The 11,698-nt window shown below is 44.5% G+C and overlaps 1 protein-coding gene across 4 annotated transcripts in view; it reads left to right on the top strand.

Annotated features, from left to right (window-relative positions):
- The first annotated feature begins 475 nt into the window (after window positions 1-475).
- The window catches only part of adam23a (ADAM metallopeptidase domain 23a), a 132,872-nt gene continuing 121,649 nt past the window's right edge, over window positions 476-11,698 (top strand). For all 4 annotated transcript variants that reach the window (XM_052028780.1, XM_052028786.1, XM_052028773.1 and 1 more), the window contains exons 1-2: window positions 476-748; window positions 1,289-1,479. In XM_052028780.1, the coding sequence (XP_051884740.1) occupies window positions 676-748; window positions 1,289-1,479 (264 nt within the window). In that variant the 5' untranslated portion in view covers window positions 476-675. The remainder of the gene's footprint in view (window positions 749-1,288; window positions 1,480-11,698) is intronic.

The raw sequence follows: 11,698 nt of genomic DNA, 5'->3' as shown, positions 1-11,698 counted from the left end.
AGGGTAAGATTAGTGTAATTGGCTGGTTGATGGTCAGCACAACTCAGTGGGCTGAAGGGTCTGTTTCTGTGCTGTATCTCTATAACAATAACATCAAAATAATTTTTTTTGGTCCTTAAGCCCTGGAAGCAGAGCATAAACTCACAACCTTTTGTCATAGGTATCCTGGGATGCATGGTGGACACTACATACATTTCAAAAGTACTTCATTGGCTTTAAAGCTCCTTCGCCAGCTATATAAATACTATTCCTTGTTTTTTGTTGTTATGCATGTCATGAGTATATTAGAAAGAAAAGCACCACAATTTAGATCTCAGTAATGCAAACTGCAGAATATTATTCCCTGCATCAATTATAAATTAACAAATTATCTTAATTTGCTCCCTGACAATTCAGCAGAAAAATGACAAGCGCGGCTCATGCGTTGCATTGGTGGAGTCCAGCATCGAGTGACTGGAGGGGAGGGACCCCGAGTGCGCAGGTGCGGCACCTGCACCAGTCAAGATGTCCACAGTAAGGCATTGCTGAGGCAGAGAGGGGGAAAGGAAGGAGGGAGAGGAAGATGGTAGTCAACGCCACGTACCGACACCTTTCCTGATCAGAGCATCAAGAAAGCAGGCGGAGGAGGGAGAAGGAATGAACCAGCAACAAAGAAACAGCAGACAAATATGAATCATGATTCGTGCCGGGTGCTGCTGTTTTTTGGCTCTAATTCTGGGCTCCATCCTCCAGATTTTTGGTGCAACGGGTACGTAAGGGAAGGGGGGAACCGTGCAAATTTATGATATCTCCTTATAAACTGTGAGGAATAGTGAAATGCAACGAAGGCTACCGCGGGGTCTCGGTGCGCTGCATGAAGACGAGCATTGCAGATACTCCGGGATGCAGAGCGTGTCTGGAGAAGTACTCGAATCATTTATTTAAATGCAAATCTCTCTTCCTCCCACCAGCCCCCCCCCCCCCCCCCACACTCAAGTGCAGACTTGTGTGCAACGTTTGGGTTTCTTGTAATGGGGGTTGAATCATTTGAGATGTGGTTTTGCAGTAAATTAAATGAAACAAAGGGTATTTGTTCCCTTAGCAACAAGCAGCCAGAATGATCAATAAACATCTGCTTTTCTGGTGCAATTGATAAGTTTTTATTTGGAAATGCATGCATACATTTCTCCTAATAAACAAGTCAATAGTTGTGCTCTATGCCCATTTATTTCTGCATTTCTCTGCAATCGTTTGACGATGCAAAGTGGGAACGCTTTTTATTTCTTTTTCTTCTGGTTGTCACGGACAGTTCTGCATTTGAGCGGTGCTGATAAAGACTCATCAGTTGCGGATGCTGGTGCAGCGCTGAACCACAGCAGCAACACAACTCAGCAAGAAATAACGTGGCCTTTACGCTTGATCTATTACGTTCATGATGACAACGAGAGCACTTACCACATCCTGGATACTAAAGCCAGGAACCAGCAAAAAGATGACCAGGTAAACAAGTAAAAAAAAAAGAAACAAGCAAGCATTAATTACCTCCACACCCTTCACCCGCTTAATGTAACACTTCATTACATTTCTGGCCCCAGTTTATCCAGCCCGGAGATGCCGTGTGCATCCTGACCGATGTGCAGTGAGGATGTGTGATTTGAGATTCCGTTAGCGTCCTTGTAGTTGTTTTCTGTGCAATTCTGAGTAGGGAGACCCTGGCAAGAGGCTTGTATTTTGTAGTTTTAATTGCTAACCGTGGGTGACTTGTTTAATGTTGTACCGGAGATATATTACTCCGAAGTTAACTTATCGAAGACAGCAACTGCATTTTTGTTTTGCACCCAGAAATTAATTTAGCAACGCATCCGCAGACGTTGAACTGTTGGCTTGCTAAACGGTTTGCGTATCAGTGGTGCCTCTACACCCAATGAAAATATGCTGGGGGAGCTTCTCGGTGGCATTTTACAGGAAGCTACATGGTAGCATGTTTGGGGAGATGAAGTGGAGATGGAGGTAGGCATTAAGGAGAAGGGGAGTATTGTAGAGTTTCAAGGTATAGGCGGCTAGATGTATGGCTCCCATCAATGGGGCAAAAGAGATCAAGGGGTCAGAGAGAGAGCACGGAATCGGGGCCCTTTGGCCCTCTGAGTCTGTGCTGACCATCAACCACCCATTAACGCTGATCCTACCTTAATCCAGTTTTTTGTATTGGTTGGGGTTGAACATGGAGCACGTGGAAGGTATGCAGGATGGAGGAGGTCACGGGTGAAGGGGGGAGCGGGCATGGAAGGCTCTAAACACAAGGATGTAACTTTTATAAATTGATCCATTGCCTGACCAGCGCAGACCAGTAAGGCTGCTTTACGAGTGGATGAGCCGCATTCAGTCCTGGCTGAGTTAATTCAAAATGGCCATCAAAGGTGTATGTTAGTGGGCTGTAGTTGCTGCAGTGTTGACAGGAGAGAAGGAATCAGCCAGGCAGCTTGCCGGTTCTGGTCTGGGCTTATGAACGTGAGGTGAGAACATCACCAGACTTGGTTGTGATGGAAAGAACGAACTTGCCATTACATGAAATTTTCTGTGATCACTGGTCGTTTGAAGAAAACGGTTTACTTTTTGAAGGTTGTAGGATTCCCAGCAGTCTATCTGTGTGGGGAAAGGTCCCCCAAATAGGAATGTGACCTCGTTTAGAGATGTGGAAGGGTAAATACCAGAGGGGAATCGGCTGCTCCTTTTCAAGTAAAGCCATGGAGTCTTTGGCAAACACTTGGAGAACAGAGGGTTTTCTGTAATGTCTCATCTGAAAGATGGCATCTCCAACAATGCAGCCCTGGGACCTCCTGGTCTGAAATTTGTGCTGTGGAGTGGGGACTTGAACCCACTTCCTTCTGACCATCGGCTTAGCCTGACTGATGAACACTGCTGAGGTCGGCCTGAACATCGGCCACTGTCCCCGTAGAACGGAGCAGAGAAGTGCTGAGGTGACATTTTGGTCTAAACGTGAGGTTTACTGTTTGATGCATCGTAGAATCATGTGATACATTAAGCCCATCGACCCTGAGGTTCCGCTTCAAATAGTTGGTCCCATTCACCTGTTCTTTCCCCATTGCTCTGCAAATCTCAAGTTTTTGTGCAAAGTCACTATTGAATCTGCTTCCACCACCCTTTCAGAAAGAGTATCAGTGCCTTGTCAACAAAATTCTCATCATCTTTGCTCCCATTCTTTTCAATTACAGTAGTTCTGTCCTTTGGTCATCCAGCCATTGGAAGCAGTTTCTCTCCACATCTGCGATCAAAACTTCTCATAATCATTCCCTGGATCAATTACTAATCACCACCAAATTATTCCCCTTTGCAGGAGGTGATTGGCATGGTGATTGCAAATCCAAGGTTTCTCATTTGTGAAGAAAGAGTGCTCTCCATAGTTAGAATGGATTGAACTTTGTGGAGACTTGGGGAGTTAGGTTGCAAAAGCATAAAAAAAGACAGCAGTGGAGTTGAGGCAGATCAATCAGGATTGAATTAAAGAATAAAGTGGGCTTGAGGGGCTGTCGTTTATTATTATAAACCATTACCTTTTGGTTCATGGAGGTTAGCAGACAAGTCATGTTGGTGACCACTGGTCCTGTTCAAAGCGCCCACTGCACATAATGGCTTTGCTTTGTATCTAGCAGTTGTGTCAGTACTTTAGTTGGAAAGGTGTGGTTGTTGTACACCATTGGAGGATTGTAACTTTTTTGTTGGAGGTATTATACAAAATTTCTTAAATTTTCTATTGGCAGATTTCCTTTCTATTCAAAAACGTGACTACCTTCAAACCTCAGTTTCAAATGTACATAATTTCTGTTGTTCCTTTTGGACTAAGATGTGTTCCAACCGCTCACAATTGCATGGAGTTCCAAAAAAATGAAACCAGTTTTAATTTAGTCCCAGTCCTGAAGGACCACAGCAAGCCTCTTTGTTTCCTTTTGTGCTTAATGCTGGCAAATGGAATTCCTGTAAGTGGGGCAAATCTACTTCCTATTTCTACTGTTGATAAGAAATTCAATCAATTTAGTTATAGATCTGATATTTTTCAATTGAGCAATTCTGTTGGAGGATGATATTCCTGGGAAGTGTTGATGAGAAAATACTGCACCTTCACTCCTCTTGAAATTGACAGGAAATCGACAACTGAGCCCTGTTTTCAGTGTATCCAATAACCTCTAGTTCTGTGGAATTGTAGTCTCATTGTATTCATTTGCACTGTATAGTCCCATTTCCTGTTCCTATCAGACTTGAATGGGTCCAATCAATTCTCTCTAGAAGTCTCAATCAAACAAAGGCCTGATCTAGCATGAAATATTTTGCAATCACTCCACTTTGTTCTTAAACTATATGTAAAGGGGAAGGCCGCTCAGCCCATCCTACTATTCTATCTGTGTCCATTGGTTACCAGCCCGTCTGCCAATGGAAACCATCTCAGTTTACTTTATTGAAGTCCTTCACGATGTTTAGCATCTCTGTTAAATCTCCTTAGTTTGTTCTGTTCTTTGTACCTCCAACTCTTCCATTTATGAGCAGAGACTGGAGTATTCTATCCTCTGTGTTATTTCATTCATTGTCACAGTTATACAGCACGGAAACAGGCCTTTTGGTCCAATTCATTTATGTCGACCAAGATGACTATCTAAACTAGTTCCATTTACCTGCATTTATCCCTCTAAACATTTCCCATCCATGTACCTGCCAAATATCATTAACGTTGCAATCGTAACTGCCTCTACAGCTATGTCTGGCAGCTCGTTCTATAGACACATCACCCTGTGTGTGGGGAAATATCTGCCCCTTAGATCCCCTTTTTTTTACCCAATCTATGCCCCTCGTAATTTTATCAACCTCTATAAGATCACCCCGCGGGCTCCTTTGCCCAGGGAAACTGTCTCAGTCAACCCAATCTTTCCTTGTAACCAAACCCCTCAGTCCAGGCAACATTCTTGTCTTTTCTGCACCTTCTCTGGCTTAATCTCATTCTAAGTACTAGTAAATTTATCATTTTTAGTGAATCTTACCACCCTGTGGAATGCCTTGATATCCTTCCTGAAGTGTAGGCCCAGATTAGAGCACAGTCAACCAGTTAAGGCATAGCCAGTGAGTTCTGACTAATAGAGCAAGTGGAAGGAGTAAACAATGTGGTGTGTCAGTGATTCCTGGAGTGGAGTTAAGCACTAACCTACCTTGCGACTCTTGCCTGTGAAAGAAACCAATTGTAAGCCAGCTACTGATGCTGGTGACTTTGGACTGGAAAGTGTGAATGTCAGAGAAGAAGAGATTCTGGAGCAAAAAGCAAATTGCTGGAGGAACTCGGTGGATCTGGCAGCTTCTGTGGAGGCAGAGGGATGGTCGACATTTAGGGACAAGACCCTGCATCTGGAATGACTTTATTCTGCTAGGGTTGTAATTCCTCATCCCTGGAGATTCTAGATGTTCAATTGTTGAGCGTATTCGAGGCTGTGATCAATAGTAGAGCAAATTTTACTTCCATTGAAGTCCAGAGATGTTATTCTTCTTTAAAACTATGACTAGTGTCATCTAATGTTCCTCTGAAACAACAGGATACTCCCCGACCTGAAATGTTGACTACCCCCTGCCTTGCCTGACCTGCTGAGTTCCTCCAGCAGTTTTTTTTTTACTCTAGGTTGCAGCATCTGCAGCCTCTTGTCTCAAGAACAGAGTCTGGTTTGGTTTCTGGAGGGATGCCTTGCAAGGTTACCCTGTTGTGAGTTGGGACTAGTGAAGTAGGGGAGAATATTAGGGGCAAAGAGGAGCCTAAAAATTGTCCGGTTGTTTGAGGAATGTCAGGTGACACGAGTAATTGTTTTAACAGGAGGATATAATCTCTGGATTTAAAGTAGATTGGTTTATTATTGTCACATGTACAGTGAAAAACTTGTCTTGCAAACCGTCCATACAGATCACTTCATTAGAATAGAAGTAATGAGTAGATCTGCAGAGAGCAGCTTGCAATGAGTCACCACATTGTGGCACCAATGGAAGTGAAATTTGCTTTTCCCTAACACTCTTGTACTCTATGGTCACAGGCTTGGGTACACTCGATAATTAAACTTCTAGTATCCCTGGGTTAAGGAATTGCAACCCTTGCATAATAAATTCAGTTCTGTCGTAAATGTCTGAGCCTTTATCCTGAGACTGCAATTCCAGTTCTAGTCTCCCCGGCTGAGGAAGCTGCCTCTATTCTGCAAGTTCTATGAATTGTATACCTTGGTGAGATCGCATCTCAATGTTGAACTTCCAATGGCAGTAAACTTGCTTCTCAAGTTAACTGATACAAGTCAGAGGCTTGTGTTTCGAATCCCACGCCAGAGATTTGAGCAACGAATCCTGACGGACACTCCAGTGAGGTATAGTGGGATTGCTACACTGTTGAAAGAGCTCTTTTTTTTGGATGAGGCATTAAGTGGAGTTTCTACCTGCCTTTCCAGATGTATGCGACAAACCCAGCAGCATTATCCAAAAGATCAGAGAACCTCCCGATGACCAGGGTCACATTTCTCCCTTAACTGACACCAATATGTGGAAAAATAATGCAGTAATTAATTGCATTCCGATATCTATGGAGGAATTGGCTGTTGTTTCCTGGATTACGGTAGTGATGGTCATACAAGGCAATTGTAGAGTGCTCGTTATCTCCTGTAAACCTTGTGCATGATATCTATGCATCCCTACTTATTAAAATATTAAGAGTAAAAAGCTTGGCTTTTTTCCATGCATTTGAGTTTCACTTAAACGTGTACAGAATAAAATCTGAGGCCGTGGTGGAATTGTCGGAGGCGATGTCTTTTGAATGAGGCACTAAAATGCCCCCTTGTGTATGCCTCTGTAAAAGTAAAGATCCACAGAATTGTTGGTCTTGGTGCTCTGACCTGTAATTATCTAGGAGCTAACATCACTTACAATATCTCATTACTATGTGTAGAATTTTGATGCATACAAATTAGCTTGCCTGTGTGTTCTACGTAACATCAGCAACCAGTCTTCAGAGTGGCTATAACGCACTTGGGGATGTCCTATGTTGTGTTTAATAAATCCTTTCTCTCTTTATGCGAGTACTTCCTGCAGTGATTTCCTAAGGAGAATAGTTGTATCAGAAGCGCAGTTGAGTTCCTCTGTTTCATTTGATGCAGGGAAATGAGGGACAAAATGATTAACTAAGAGGCTGTTGAGTGAGATGGGTTGGGGAATCGCTATGTGAATCAGCAGACTCTCTGCTGTTGTGGAGAGCCACCTACAGTCAAGGTGATTTGCTTCCATAGAGGTTTAGGTGGAGAGGATGTTGCCATTAGGAGGAGAGACTGTGATCTGAGGGCACAGCCTCAGAATAAAGGGATGTTCCTTTAAAACTGAGATGAGGAGGAACTTTCAGACAGAGGGTGGTGATTTATTGAATTCATTGCCACGGAGGCTGTGGAGGCCAAGTCATTGGGTGTATTTAAGGCAGAGATTGATTATGGGGAAAAGGCAGGAGAATGGGTTGAAAAGGAAAGAAAAAATCGAGCATGATGGTGGTGTAGACTCGATGGGCGAATGGTCTAATTCTGTTCCTGTTTCTTATGGTCTTGCGTGTAGTTGATGTTCAGACATGGACACAGTGCGCTGAAGGGCCTGTTTTCTGTGCTATGAGTCTTCTCTAATGGGTGCTACTGTAGCTCGGGGGTGAGGGGAGGGACTGCAGATACTGGAAATCTGCAATAATGTTGGGAACACTCAGCAGGTCAGGCAGCATGTGTGGAGAGAGAAACTGTTAACCTTTCCGAACTGGTGAAGGTCTTTGACCTAAGACATTACCTATGTTTCCCTTTCCATAGATGTAGCACTGAGTGAAATTGGCCAATCAAACTGGGCCAAGAAGTCTGGCCCTTATAGTGGTGATGTCACTGAAAGAAGCCAATGAATTCTCATTGGGAAGTGTTTCCTGGCTGGCAGCTATTTTACAGCATCAGATGTACACCAAGGGCTGCAGAGACTATGACTCCATCATCTGGTAGGTTATGATGGTGGACACCTCGTAAATAAAAACTGCATTAACTAGATTCACAGTGTTCCTATGGAAGAGTTGTGTGTCAAAAGTAGAACCTTCCATATGCTTTCTGGCCCCAGATGTTCAATGGACAGTAAGGATCAAAGACATTCGGATTAATAGTGAATGGGGCAAAAAGACGTGTGTAATATCAGTGCCTTATCAGAAGCACATTTCATAAAAAGCTGCTTCAGATCCGTATTTAAGCTTTTGCAGCTCAAATCCAAACTCGGCCCTCCAGAAATTTACCAGTTTTGTAATGCAAATGACAGGTATTTGGATTCAAGGGCAGAGCTTCACTGCATCTGGAAAATGATGCCAGATATTAGCAGTAAGTGCTCTCAGTTGGTCTTATCATAACAGAAGCCACTTTATTAAGTACCTAATTCATTGCTTAGTGGCACAATTTCAGTTTTGTTCACCATTTAGCCAAGAGTGTAAACAGCGCTCTCTCAGGCTGAAGAGCTCCCTTGCATATTAGCAAAACACTGTGGTTTTAGCAGATGATGAATAGTCATAGAGAAATACAACAGGGAACCAGGCCCTTCAGCCCACTGAGTCTGCATTGACCATCAGCCACCATTTACACTAGTCCTATATTAGTACCATTGTCATTTTCCCTGCATCCTAATCAATTCCCTTCCAGATCCCACCACTACCGTAAACACTAAGGACAATTCACAGATGCCAGTTTACCTACTAATCTGCAAGTCTTTGGGATGTGGAAGAAACCAGAGCACCTGGGAGGATGTCCAATTCCACACAGACAGCACCAGAAGTCAGGATCAAACCCAGGTCTCTTGCACTGTGAGGCAGCGACTCTACCAGCTGTGCCACTTTGCTGTCCACTTTTGATTTTGCGTCAAACGCAATTGAAAGTCTGTCTCTTGCTGATGAGTTGTGTTTTAGACAATTTCAGTCTGGATCCAGGAGAGTATTACTCCAATAGAAACAGAAAATGCTGGAAACATTTGCAGGTGAGGCAGTATCTGTGGAAAAAGTAGTCATTGTTTCACATCTGAGATCTTTCAGTTCTAATGGAGGGTCTTTGACTTGAAACATTTGACTGCTTCCCTTTCCACAGATACTGCTTCACCTGCAGGGTGTTTTTAGCATTTTCTGTTCCTATTTTAGATTACGAGCATTCTGCAATTTTTAAAAAAGTTTTATTTTCAGGGCATTATGCCATGTTTTCTGAGTTAGCAAAAAAACAAACTGCTGGAGGAACTCAGCAGGTCAAGCAGCATCTGTTGGGGGGGGGGGTGGTGGAGTGAGTAATTGTCAACATTTCGGTTAAGACCTTGCGTCAGGTTGAGAGTGGAGAGAGAAGATGGCCAGTGTAAAGAGGGGGGAGGGGTGAGATGGGCCAGTAGGTGATTGGTGGACAAGGAGGGGTGAAGGATGATGGACAGATGGAGGGTTGGAGTTGGGAGATGGAGGCAAGTGGGTGAAGGGGGGGGGGATGTGTTGTGGAGCCAGGTATGAGGAGGGGAGAGTGAAGGTGGAGACAGGCTGGTGTGTGGGAACACAAAGGCTGCCAGTGCTGAAATATAGTAAGGAAGGTGATAATGGGAACCACTAGGGGAGAGGTGAAGGGCAGATGGAACCAGATGGGGAAGGAGATCCAGTGGATGAAATATGTGGGTAGTAGGTGGATAAAGCTGGGGGGGGGGGGGTGGTGTGGAGGTGGGATGAAAATTGGTGATGGGAACTGGAAGAGAGGATATGGCTCGACCATCTGAGTTCCTCCAGCAGTTTGTTTGTTGCTCCAGATTCCAGTATCTCCAGTCTCTTGCGTCTCTGAACTGGCAACCTTGCTTTGACAGGTAATTAGAAAGCCTGAAGTAGAGCATGGTTGTGTCAAATTGAGACTAGAGCTAAGGCATGTAGGTGGGACAGAGTGTGAATATCTTTCTGTTTCAGATCCACTCTTTCAAATGTTGGCAACTGCTCCAAGGTGATTCACAGGACAGAAACTGCGAGAAATTGGGTGAGGGTTTGAGGAGCGCAGTGTAGGAAGGAGAGGGAGACAAGGAGGTTTGGGCAGCGAGATTGTACAGCTAGGAGCTTGTGTCGCTCAAGGCTGCCAGTGGGTTGGGAAGGAACTAGGTTGGACTCAAGGTCAGGATTGGCAGAGATCCCAGTGGTGGGTGGAAGGTTGGTGAAGCAGGCAAGAGGAATTAAACATGGGGTGTGTGTTTGAAGTTTAAGACCTTGCTAGTGTACAGCAGAGAGACCAATGGTAGATGGAGCGAGGGTTTTGTGTTTTTAGGAAAGGGTAGGCTTTATTACAAGTTCTCTGCATCCTCAGTAGTCAGGTATGATGTTACAACCGCTGGTATGCACAGACTCATTCTGTTCTCAAAGGGGTTCAGCAAGCGCCAGCCTGGATCTTTGCTGACAACATATACGATCAGTGTGTTGCACCTCACCCACCCCCACCAGGGTTCTTGCATTTCCCATGTGTGAGCCCCCTCATTGCACGCCGTCAGCTTCAAGCTGAAATGGTGCGGTGGTGGAGTTTTCTCTGGGGTTTTGATTTGTGGAAGTTGGAAGTAGTGGGATGTGGCTGAAGGCAGCAGCAACCAATGAGCTGAGGTACAGCAGAGGTCCACTGTCATGGTGAGAGGGTACCACAAGTAGTCTGACTCCACCTGAGATGGTGGCCAGGAAGAGGGATGGGGTTGGTGGCTGGAGAGCATGGTTTGTCATACAGCATGGAAACAGACCATTCAGCCCACCATATCCATGCTGACCAGTGGGTACCATTTGTATTAATCTCATCCTCCAGCACTTGGCCCAAAGCCTCCTATGCCTTGGTGATTCAAGTGCTTGTCTAGATATTTAACTGCTATTAGTGACCCTGGTTCCATTGCTCCTGCTGACAGTGCATTCCAGAAACTCGCCACTCTCTGGGTGAAAAAGGTCCCCTGCAGATCCCCTCTAAATCTCTTACCCCTTGCCCCAAATCAGTGTATTCCAGTTTACTAGTTTGTGGCTGAAGCATCTTGGTCATCATTTGGAAATTTCAGCTCATCCAAGACTGGATGGTGGATCGGAAGTGCAGATCTTGGAAGAAGGGTTGGTGAAGCAGAGAAGGGCCAATTAATGGACACGGAACCTGATGTTGCCTGCTTGATGTCGGCCAGGGAGAGCTGGTGGAAGGGGCAGAAGCCAAGGGTAGATTGCTGAGGCACTCCAGAAACAGGAACTTCCTACCAGAGGTAGGAAGATTAGTAACTAGAGGAGACTGATGTAAGGTAACAGAGAACGTAAAAGCGTGGGAGAATTAGTGAGACCATACCTTGCCATGCTCGTTTGGTTAACCAAAAAGACCCTTACCTTGGAGGCTATGCAAAGTAAATTGTATTAACTGCTGGTATTGAGGAATTGTCTAGGATAGGCCTGCACTCATTGGAGGTTAGTGAGATGGCAATGAAACACGTGAAGGATTGGCAGTGTAGATGCTGAGAGGTTGCTTTCTCCACTTGAGTATATAGAACCGAGGGAATAGTCTCTGAGTAAGGTATTAGCCACGTAGGATTGGGCTGATGAAAATTTTCTTCATTCAGCAGATGTGAATCTTTGGGATTTTTTTATCCAGGAGTTGGTGTACCCTTGGTTGTTGATTAGGCTCGGGCCAGA

The sequence above is a fragment of the Pristis pectinata genome, chromosome 1 (assembly GCF_009764475.1).
Source record: "Pristis pectinata isolate sPriPec2 chromosome 1, sPriPec2.1.pri, whole genome shotgun sequence".
Taxonomy (NCBI): Eukaryota; Metazoa; Chordata; class Chondrichthyes; order Rhinopristiformes; family Pristidae; genus Pristis; species Pristis pectinata.
The sequence above is the reverse complement of the archived record's forward strand: the minus strand, read 5'-3'. Positions and strand labels throughout refer to the sequence as shown.